The sequence below is a fragment of the Microchirus variegatus genome (assembly GCF_963457635.1).
Source record: "Microchirus variegatus genome assembly, chromosome: 12".
In the NCBI taxonomy this organism is placed as follows: Eukaryota; Metazoa; Chordata; class Actinopteri; order Pleuronectiformes; family Soleidae; genus Microchirus; species Microchirus variegatus.
In genome coordinates this window covers 21640542-21652375 of record NC_139813.1, presented here as the reverse complement: position 1 = coordinate 21652375, position 11834 = coordinate 21640542, and the positions used below count along the sequence as shown (strand labels likewise).

Sequence of the window (11834 nt, the reverse complement as noted above, 5' to 3'; positions counted from 1 at the left end):
TTCCTTCCCCCCCTCTCACACAGCTACGAGCTGATACATGTGCTCGTGTCAGGATTTTTTATTTTTTGCATAGTCTATACACACAGAACAAGCCGTCCTTCAATGGTTAGCGTGACCTAACTTTTCTTGAAGCAGATGTTGATTAGAAGAAGAAGGGAACACTGATACTCGGTTAAAGCTAAGTCTCTGTGCTTTCTCCGTGGACAGTGTTGACAGAGGGGAGGTCAAGTGGAAGAGGAAGAGGCAGCGTTTCATGATTCATCCAGACAACAACCTGTCAATTAATGTCCTCACTTCACTTCTACACAAATACATACTGCATCTGTCCATCCGTTTTCGGCTATATAAGGGCAAAGCTCAATTCATCAATCTGTGCTTCTGTAATAAAGTCCTGCTTTACAAATACAAATATCCCAACCTTGATATAACCAAAATGACTGGGTTTGAAATCCTGCTTTTGTCTTTTTACTGATCTCCAATTCAGTGGTTTTGTCTACTATTGGACCAATACCAATATCTAACATAACAAACAATTCCCAAACTGGTAAGACAATACGAATAACTCCATTAAAAGGACATTTACACAATGAAAAACAATATGCCAATATAATGGAAGCTGATTACAAAAACATTCTGTATTTTGGCACTTGTATATTATTGTGTTGCCACAAGAAAAATACATTAATTCAATCCCACCCCAGTGAGAAAAGGGATCAATATCGTTGCGCTTGGAGGAAGACATACAAAACCCCTGTATGGTATCAATGCATGATGTGGTTGACTCATGACAGGTGGGGAGGGGGGTCGAATCAAAACTCTGGCTGTTTGTAATGTTATTTATTTGATGAAATACATCATCGAGACGTGATATCCTTATCGTCACCCCAAGGCAACATCCATACTCCTAGGGCTGTGTACGGTAAATTGATTTTTATCAATTCATTTGCAGTTGTAGTTTAGCAGGATTTGCTTTTAATGAAAATCGGTTTTCTCTTTCACGACCACTGCCAAAGCTCTCCTTGAGCTCCAGTAGTTAAGATAACATCCCTGGAGGTTGGGGCATTGTTTGGAGCTAGAAGAAAGCTTGGTGAAAAGTTATATTTTTGTGGTTGTTTACAACTGTTAATCTTGTTTATGTGCTTGTTGTTGTACTTTAGCCCTACGGGGGGAATTCAGTTCAAATCCCACAATGGAATATAAACACTAAATAAAGGCAAAACCTGTTTTGAATAATTTCTTTTGTCATTTGTTTGTGTTTAAGAGTGGTCGGGAAAGGCATCTTTCTCGAAACAACAACGGCGAAAAGAAACAGCTGGGATTTGTGTTTTGCAACTGTTGACAAGGTGAAACTGAAAATGAGTATGAACAGCTGATCGTAGAGTTGGGGGGCGATAAAAACCATTCAGGAAGTGAATGTTTATAAGTGCATCGTCTTTTCCAAAAGGTCTCCATTTCTGCCTGTTCAAACTAAAAATGCAGCCGCACTGCAGTGTTCAAGCAAAAGAAATTAGCCACAGCAGCTATTGTTTATTGTGCACAATTAGATGTAATTGCACCAGAGTTAGCTTGCTGCTAATTTGCATCTGTTGTCCCTGGGCAGGTGGGCAAGACAACTAAAAATGAAAAAAAAAAATGTATAGACTCGAGCAACGACGACTATTACTTTACATAAATTCAGACTATAACACAATTTCAAATACTAAAAAAAGGTTATTGACAGGGTAGTATGGACGGCAGGTATATTTGGAGCAGAATGTCGGCGTTTGTAATCAAAAATAAAGTCATAGTGGATGTGGATGTCTCACACAGCCACATACTGACGACATTTACCTAACAGCCTTGTTTGTATAGTTAAACAAAGACCGAAATTATACAACTGACACGCTCAAATAATACTGTAGTGATTATAAAAAGCCACAGAATTAAAATACCAATCTGAAACTAGCACTAGCATCTGCTGTGATGTACTCTGACCCTGCCGATAGCTAATGATACAGCTACAGAGAAAATATATATATGTATATATATATATATATATATATATATATATATATATATATATATATATATATATATATATATATATATATATATATATATATATAAATAAATAAATCGTTTATAGTTCAGAAAGGACATTCAATCCACAGAACAGTGTGAAATCTGCACTCTGTTGCCTTTGTAGATTAGGCAAATATTTTCTTGCATTTCACACATCCTGCAAATCTCTTCTTCACTTTTCTCTGCATCATCACATTCCAGACACCGCATGTATACGTGCTCAGCAACTTTGTTTTTTTTCTTCTCTTCACAAAGTTTCAGTTTAAAATACACACTTTGTAACATGTAATCAAACGTACAACCGACTCATATATTCAACTCATTAACTGTGATTATCTCGACTGATTTTGACAACGCCGTCCTCCCTGATGAGCTAAAATTGACAACAGGATAATTTGATGATGCCAGCAGTCATAAATAAACCGTCCAAACCCCCCGCATCTACGACTCTGGTTAGCCTTCTTTTAAGTAAATCACCTCCAAGATGTGAAAACGGAGTGAGAAATGATTTACTGGTTACTGAATCATGTCTGAAAATCAGTGCTCCTGGCAATACGTCTCCCCTCTTCCAACAAACATGCTGAGCCTCGCCCCCGTTACTCAGGTATACGGCACAAAACTGAAGGAGGTTGACATATAACATGTCCTCCACTATCCCTGAATCGTCAATTTATTATTAGGTACACCTTGCTTCTAACCTATGCAGTCTAAAATCCTGGTGTTTGGGATGCATGATGTCATGCAGTGTGCTTTTTAAATGGTCTTACTACACTGATTAAATCACATAGTCTCAAGGGAAGAGCCAGACAGTCATCCTGCAATTAAAGTTATATTTTTGGATGAACCGTTTACGGTAGACGCCGACTTGATTTTGGAAATTTGTTTGTCGTGTTGTTGCACGAGCTAGAATTCAATCTAACCTCCTAGAAATAAATATAGGACGGAGATGATGCATTATTAATGGAAAGTGGAGGTTTGACTTGACGATAAACTTAAAACGATGCTGCTATTCTTTCTCCTGGAGCTGATAAACAGTTAAATGATAAACACAAGTGCTGAACTTGAATGAACATTTATGAACACACACTTCCCAATCTACCTTCTATGTCTTATACATTTTAAATGTCAATAAAGTCAATACTAAACACATTAAACAGGCCAACATGCTGCAAACTTACATAAATAAGGTATTAGTCATGACATCACAGTGATTTAAGTTGAAGCAAAATGAGTGACACAATAGCAGCAATAAGCGATGAGTTTCTCGTTGCAAAGCAAATAAATCACACTAAGTCAATTTGCCTCAAGGTAAAGACACAATATGAATGACATGGCAAGATTTCAACTCTGACAGAACCCTAGCCAAGCCTTAATATAATAATTTTACAAATGCATCATAAGAAATCACAGCAGTTGTGCATGTGTTTAAATGGACACATGATTGTCAGCATGACTCACTTAACTGCTGATGCTGAAACAAATCAATGTAAAATTCCACACCAGTCAGTGTGGAGTGGACAGGGCACTTTTTAAACTGGGATTTGACGAGACACGATGTTGTCTGGCGTCGTGTGTTTGACGATCACATAAGTAATAATAAGACAAAAAAAAAGTATTTTAACAAAAAATCACAACAATCACATCCCGGCAAAGAAGCCCGGGTTCACCGGCTGCGTTGACGTGTGCCTCAGCCGAGATCAAAGCGAATCAGACTTACGACTTTACAACGACTGAAGGGGGAAAAAAAGACCCGACCCAAAATCAGTGTGTGTGTGATACAACTACCGAGCGTTTACATCCACCTTATTCCACCTTTTAAACGTGCAAAAGACACGCGGCTCCTGGATTACAGACTGTGAGAGAGAGGGGGGGAGGTCGCATATGTCTCATCTGGCCAATTAGCTAGCCTGCTAGCCAGCCGTGGTCACAACAACATGCATTTTTACACTCACTGCACTGACAGAACCGCGTTAGCTTCACTAGCTATACTCACCCCGGCACAGCGGAGTCCGAAGAGGTGCGCGGAAAAAAAAAACCTGAGTCGGAGCCGCCGCTGGGCGGGTTTTGTCAAAGCGTTTTTACAGCCTCGTCCGGTTGGTGTTCGCACGGCTACGGTCTCTGGACGAGCCTTGTGGTGGGGCTATCGTTTACGAGCCGCACAGCCGCTCACGGCAGCTCCATTAAAAGCTGCATTGTGTTGGAGGAGCGACGGTCGGACAAACAGCACGGACAGCCCACCGCGGTGCATTGTGGGGACTGGTGTTTTTGGAGCGTGTGTGCGTGTGTATGGCGTTCCAAAAAAAGAGAAAGTCCTCCACCTACTGGGCAATGTCAGTACTGAACAGACGACAGATGGACATGTTTTTTACACTTGGTTTGGAAATGTAAACGTATTTTAGAATACGATAGACAGACACATGGATATGTAACGTGTGAGTTAGATAGATCGCTAAATTGTTAGCTAGCTTGACATTTTGCAAACTAAATCGCTTGCTAGCTTGACATCTTGCTAGCTAAATTACTAGATAGATAGATAGATAGATAGATAGATAGATAGATAGATAGATAGATAGATAGATAGATAGATAGATAGATAGATAGATAGATAGATAGATAGATGGGCGTAAGTGGCAGTAAACGTCTATAGATGGCGATAGTGAGTCAATTTAGACTGCTAGCAGAAGAAGAAGAACTGCCTCAGTTCACACTCCAAACCAGATGGTGGCAGTACTGCGACAACGTCGAAGTTTGCCAACCAACACAAGACGGAAAACTCAAAAAGGAAGAAGAGAAAGTCGCAGTCGCGGGGTGATGACGTAACTGAAGAAAAAATGGAGAGGAAACACATGTCTGCTTTTTCCTTGTATCAATCGATGTCTGTTGATGTGTCTCCTCCTGCCAAGAAGTCCTCACCATCGGTAAATGGCATCACTATAATACGGTTATAACACCGTGTTAGCTCCTGGTTGTGCTGTAGTGTGTGTGTGTGTTTCAGCTGTAGAGGGAACTGAACTGTGATTATGTATCTACCTAATCTTAGTAATCTATATACATATATAGTAGCAAATATCGTTTTATTGTATGACCTTTTTATTCGTGTTGTTTTACTATTGTTGCTTTATTTGTTTATCTCTGATGTACAGCACTGTTACAGCTGTTGTTGTTGTTTTTAAAGTGCTTTATAAATAAAGTTGGATTGGATACATATATACATATATGTTTTTGTAGGTGGGTGCCAAGAAGAAAAAGAAAAAGGTAAATGGAGTCACGGGCAAAAAGGTCAGCGCAGAAAAAGCTCAGGTGCAAACCGTGAAGAGGAAAAAGCAGAAGAAGCTTGTGAAGTCTGTGAAGAGAGAGGTGAGAGTTTATTGTGCTGCAAGGATCCAGAGGTGGATAATATCAATTGCTCTTGACAAAAATGACTCATGTTTCATTGGCAGGAGAAGGATGAGGAGCAGCAGCAGCAGCAGCAGCAGCGGCCTTTTAAAAGAGAGGAAAAGACTCTGGACGAATTGCTGACCAACCTGACGAGAGTCAACAACAGCAGGGAGCGAGCGAGCCGACTCTTCCAGTGGCTCATTTGCCCCATTAAAGCAGAACTCTTTTTCAGGTAGCGATGAGTCTCGTGGACAGACTTGTAAACCTTACATGACGAATATATACCCAGCCTCGTTTTTGTCAGAAGTCACTAAATTCTATATGTTTTTTTCCTCCACAAGAGACACATGGGAACAGACCCCTGTTCTTCTTCAACGCTTTTATCCAGACTACTACGAAGGCTTGTTCTCCACTGCAGAGTTTGATCGCATATTAAGAGAGGTAAGAAGCCGAAATATGCTCGACTAAATATAGCATTCAATCATGACTTAATTTATTTTTCCCTTTGTGCTGTCTTATGAATTCTTTTATTTCAATAACTGACAAAATTCCCTCATACTAAACTCCATGCGTGTGCTGTTTAATTGAAGGAGGATGTTCAGTACGGCGTGAACCTGGACATCACGAGCTACATCGACGGCAAGAGGGAGACGCACAATCCTCCAGGGCGAGCTCTGCCGTTCACTGTGTGGGACTTCTATGAGGTAAAGGAAAACGACGCAGACAATATTGTACTATATGGATGTTGTTAATGCAAGTATAGTCCTGATTTTGTGACTAAAAACTGGACCCCTTGTATTCTAATTTTTTTAAAATGTCTAACTTCATTCATGCAACTTATATTCATGAAGATAAAATCATTAAACTATGAAAGTAGTATGTGTTGGTTATATTATACCAGACTGGCCATGGTCAGTTCTACAGAGGCCGCCATTTTTGACCAACGTGTTTTGCAATCACCTAAAATGGACAAATTAAACAAAGTTTGAGTTTGGATGCTAATTGAAGCATATATTTTCTGGTTTCTTTGCTCCGTGGTTACAAAAAAATTATAAAAACCTCAATCATTTTAGATGAAAAACTCATCATTTTGAGGTTTGGGAAACATGGAGCGACGTTTTATGACATATTTACTGGATAATACAATAATTGACAGATTAATCAATGATGAAAATAATAAAAAGTATATTATGTACCGTCTCTTCTTCATCTTCCAGAGTGGCTGCTCTATACGACTGCTGAACCCGCAGGCTTTCTCTTCCACCGTGTGGAATGTTCTGTCCATCCTTCAGGAGCAGTTTGGCAGCATGGCAGGAGCCAACGTGTACGTATGTGAGATTAAAAAAAAGAAAAAGAAGGACTTTCAGGTATGTTGTGTGTTTTTTGTTTTGTCAGGTACTAAATGTGTGTTTACCTTCACCAGATACCTGACGCCGCCTGGGACGCAAGGATTTGCTCCGCATTACGACGACATTGAGGCGTTTGTGATTCAGCTGGAAGGGAAGAAACACTGGAGGGTGTACAAACCCAGGTAAGACTCAGTGCTGCACAGTGCATAGACAGTCAAATGGCAATTATTATAGATGTACACTACCGTTCGTTCAAATGTCTGGGTTCACTTATGCGATTTTTGTTGTGTTTTCCATTAAAAGTCACACTTTTATTCATCAAAAGAGTTGCAAAATGAATAGAAAATACAGTCAAGACATTGACAAGATTAGAAATAATGATTTTTATTCAAAATAATAAGTTTGCTTTCGTCAAAGAACCAGCAAAACTGTAGTCAGCTGTGTTTACGTCATTGCACAAGGGTTTTCTAATCATCCAATAGCCTTCTAACACGATTAGCAAACACAATGTACCATTAGAACACTGGAAATGGGCCTCTATACACATATGTACATATTCCATTAAAAACCAGACGTTTGCAGCTAGAATAGTCGTTTTACCACATTAACAATGTATAGAGTGTGTTTCTGATTCATTTAATGTTAGATTCACTGAAAAAAAGTGTTTTTCCTTTCTTGTTCTTGTTCATTTGACCCCAAATTTTTAAACGGCAGTGTACATGTGTTTAATTTATGCAATCTATTTAAATATCTATATTTAAAGCATTTTACTCTATGATAAACAGATTTTCTTTGAAACCCATTGTGATTTATTCTAACTCTTCTTTTAGGACAGACGACGAGGTGTTGCCTGTGCATTCGAGTCGTGAGTAAAAACTATGCATCAGTGATTATTATATCTATAAGGAGAATGTTTCTCCAATTAGTGCAGGTGTCATACTGATTCTCTTTGCGTTTCCTGTCCAGCAAACTTTACCCAGGCTGACATCGGGGACCCGGTCATGGAGGTGGTGTTAGAGCCTGGAGATCTCCTCTACTTTCCCCGAGGATTCATCCACCAGGGCGACTGTCTGCCAGACGCTCACTCTCTGCACATCACCATCTCCTCTTTCCAGAAGAACAGCTGGGGGGATCTGCTGCAGAAGGTAATTTCACTGTGATTGAGCTGATATGATTAGTGGTGGTGCACGGATACAGCAGATGTTCGTCATTTCACACATGGACTATTTATTGATTTTTGCATCATTTATCGCAGTATATATTAGGATAGAGGAATGGGCTTCACCATAAAGCCTGCAAGAAGGAAGCAGACCATCATTAAAACAAATGAAGTGTACTATTGAGAATTTACCAAAGGTCTCTTCATCAATTTAACTGCTGCTTGTAGGTGGTTCCGGTCGCACTGGAGGTAGCAATGGAGGAGGATGTGGAGTTCAGACGGGGTTTACCGCTGGATTACCTGACGTACATGGGAATACAGAATTCTGACAAGGTAGTTACTCAGTTTTATATGCACACAAGACATAACAGACACATCCTCTTTTTTTAACTACTGGAGTTCTTCTTGTGCAGGATGATCCACGCAGGGTGGAATTCTTTTCCCGAATTCAGAACTTGATGAAGAAGCTCAGCGACTATGCTCCAGTTGACGCAGCTGTGGATCAGAAAGCCAAAGACTTCCTCCACGACTGCCTGCCCCCCGTGATAACGCCAGGTATGTGTGTCGGAAGGGCTGCACGGATGGCGGAGACGGAGAGTGAAACGGCACAAAAATATTCCAAAGTGTGAGACCATTTCACGCTTAAACAAGAAGCCAACAAGGTGCAGTGTAACCACTGTAAACAACAACTGGCGTAACCACAACAGCACGTCCTCAATGATTCAGCATCTGAGCCGAAAGCATCCAGTAGCTAACGCTTCCGGCACACGTTAGCTGACGTTAGCTGATTTAATGTAGCTTACTAGGGCTGCAGCTATCTAATATTTTTGTAATCGAGTATTCTACCGATTTAAGTGTTTTTAAATCAGAAGCTCACCAGGTATATTTCAACTTGTCAATAAAATGACGACAAACTTGCATGTTCAACAGAGGAACTGGCCAGCAGCGTTCAAGGGGCATCGATCAAGTGGGAACGTGGTAAAGTCATGGATGCGGGTGCACAAATCAACAGCAAGACTCGAGTCAGAGTCCTACGAGCTGGATGTGCCAGGTTATAGAACTTCTCAACCTATAATCACACATAAACAACTTCACTTATTTATTATTATTAAAGCAGAAATTTGATAAAAAATGTGTGTGTGTTTGGCTTATAATCGTTCTCTCTTGCCAGGTTATGCAGCAACGGAGAGGCCGTTCACCTGCACTACACCACAGACAACTCCAGAGTTTACCACAAAGAGGAGCCCAAGAGTTTTGAAATAAAATCAGAGGTAGAGGCTTGGAAGATGGTGTGCAAACCTCATATACTTTGTATGTGGTGTTCTAATAAGTGTTTTGCTTTTCTTTCAGCACACAGATGCCATCGAGTTTCTGATCCATTCTTATCCCAAATTTGTGACGGTAGAAAGCTTCCCATGTGAGGCTAAAGAGGAAAAGGTTTGTTTTAAACATTATGGACTGGCATGTTCTTCATGTTTATCTTAGGTCTTGTTAAACTACAATCCATGTTATATTGCCATTAATTCCAAATTACTGTTTTTCTTTTTGTCCAGGTTGAATTGGCTGAGCTGCTATTTGAGAGAGGGATCATTCACACAGAAGAGCCTCTGTAATGGCCTCAGATTCTCCAGTCATGCAGATGCAAACTGCCGTTGTACAATACATTTGATAAAAAGTAATTGTCCTGTCACAAATATCTTCTTCACCTGTAGTAGAGGGGAGGTCGTGCTTAACGAGCCATTCAAGAATTTGTCTCATGTTCTGCATCAAATAAACCTTTTTTTAAAAAACAAAACAAAAAGGATGTGTGTGTGTGTGTAATTAAACTGAGGTACCAAATGAGTTCGAGAAAGGGCATGTTTATTACTGGTTGATACAACTCAAAAGATTGCAGGACAACTGGTTGATATAACTCAAAAGCAGAGGTACAGGATTCTCATTAAATAATCTGATTTGAGGTCCATCCATCAGTCATTCACACCACAGATTACAGGACAGGGGTGATCTACTTCCAGGTCACTTCCTCACCAGCCTTCAGCTCCCTGTGGTGACGAGAAATGGGAAAGTTAAAAATGAACAATATGCTTAGACCTGCTGGCATTAAATTGCCTTATTCAACTGTTGACCTTTTTAAAATTCAAAACAAACGAGATATTTAAATGAATGACCTTATTTTCCCTTTTAACTCACCACTATGGGCTACACATAATGACTTTGTGAAATGGCATAATTAATTCCATGAAAATGTAAAATATTCGGGGAAAACTGGATTCACTGTTGCAAGTACAAACTGGGATAAGTTGGTATACATTACCATAAAAAGACGAAATATTAAATTGGGATTAATCCTTAATATACTGTCCCTTTTTGGTTCCTGTTGGGTGTACATAGACATTTTTTTTCTTACCTGCCGTACAGAAAACTTCTGTTTCTGAAAGATGTCAACTTCTGGTCCTGTTGTTTGTCCAGGTACCATCCAATCACAAAGCCCATGGGCACAAATATGTTCACCCAGTGCTCGCGTGCAATTGCAATAAAGTTGACCATGGTTCCTACAGAAATGATCAAAAAACAAAACGCAATAACAACTCATTTAGTTGCTTTGATTTGGCAAAATTCTCTTGCTCACATTACCATTGTGCAAAGAAATGCAAACTGCCCCTTGCAATGGACGCATGGCAGCCTTGGCCGAGAATATGACAACAAACACATTATAATGTTTATTTTCGATTTGTTTTTTAAACCCTGTCGAACCTATTAGGAACGTCGTTAATTGAGATAGTATAACCTCAATATCTACATCGCACCACACTGCCGCCGCAAATGTCACTGTAAACGTTCATCGACTACTTTAAATAAGCAATCAAAATATTTAGTACACTTTTGCATCAAAACCAACAATGTTTACAGACAGAATATTGCAAGTATAACGGGCTAGCATACTAAAACACATGCTAATAGCAACACAGCTAATCGGATAGCTATGAAGTGTCAGCGACAAATACCACGTTTAATTATGAAACGTTTTTCATTTACAGTAGTCAATTTTATATTAGCAATTTTAACATGTTGAATTACACATACTCAAATAAAAGACAGATACAACGTTGTCGTATTTAAAATATTTACCTTTTAAAAACACCAACCCACGGCCTTTAGCTCTTTAGCTCTTCCCTCAACAGACAGAGGACATTGGACTATACCAACTGTGCAGTGACATCGTGGTTCTCTTAAAGTGACATAACTACAATAAATGTTATTATACAGTGATTACTTTTATTTATTGTGACAGAAAAGTATGTAGTCATAACAAAAAATACAGAAGTATTGACATATAATTTTCATAAAAAGAAAAATATGAACGTGCTGTGAGAAATAAGATTTGTAGTTGCACCTCTACATTTGGTACGCCCCTTTGCACTTTGACTCAGCGGCAAACATGTCTGCTAGTCAAGTGTGTTTTCTAAAACGGTAGCCAAAATGTCATAAAGTTGAGATTGCTTAGACACTACTTTACTATATTTCTATTTCGACAAGTGGGAATTGATCCCGTCTCACATTTGACAGTGAGTCGATTGTTTTATTCACGCTACTTATGTCCGCACGCTGCAATGTAGCTAGCATGCTAAATAGGTACCGTTGTTTATTGTGCGCGTTAAGTGCTACTTCCAGTCAAATTATTAGTTTACTCGCTAGTCTAGTCTAATCCAATCTCACACGAAGCGTATACATTTAACTATTTGATCGTTCAGTTTTGCTAAACTCCAAGAACGTGTTTGTTGGAACATGTTTTTCTCGGTAGATGTGAATGAATGGAGCGGAGGAGATTTTATGCCTAGTTTTCACTGTATTTTAAACTGTACTTTCAGCGCCACAACTGAAGAAAA

The 11834-nt window shown here is 39.4% G+C and overlaps 1 protein-coding gene across 1 annotated transcript; it reads left to right on the top strand.

The window, feature by feature from the left end:
* Positions 1–4895: 4895 nt before the first annotated feature.
* On the top strand, positions 4896–9661 carry riox1 (ribosomal oxygenase 1). The gene is made up of 15 exons (XM_083899118.1): positions 4896–4979; positions 5290–5418; positions 5502–5671; positions 5781–5880; positions 6030–6143; positions 6657–6763; positions 6863–6970; positions 7619–7653; positions 7755–7933; positions 8176–8280; positions 8361–8502; positions 8878–8998; positions 9119–9218; positions 9298–9384; positions 9501–9661. The coding sequence occupies exons 1-15, from the start codon at positions 4908–4910 to the stop codon at positions 9558–9560; spliced, it is 1629 nt and encodes a 542-aa protein (XP_083755244.1). The 5' UTR covers positions 4896–4907; the 3' UTR covers positions 9561–9661.
* Positions 9662–11834: the final 2173 nt, after the last annotated feature.

Coding starts and splice junctions, on each gene's coding strand:
- riox1 (XM_083899118.1), top strand. CDS start 4,908: ATGTCTGCTTTTTCCTTGTATCAATCGATGTCTGTTGATGTGTCTCCT. Junction 6,144..6,656: donor CTGTGTGGGACTTCTATGAG/GTAAAGGAAAAC, acceptor TTCATCTTCCAG/AGTGGCTGCTCTATACGACT. Junction 8,503..8,877: donor GCCCCCCGTGATAACGCCAG/GTATGTGTGTCG, acceptor CATGTTCAACAG/AGGAACTGGCCAGCAGCGTT.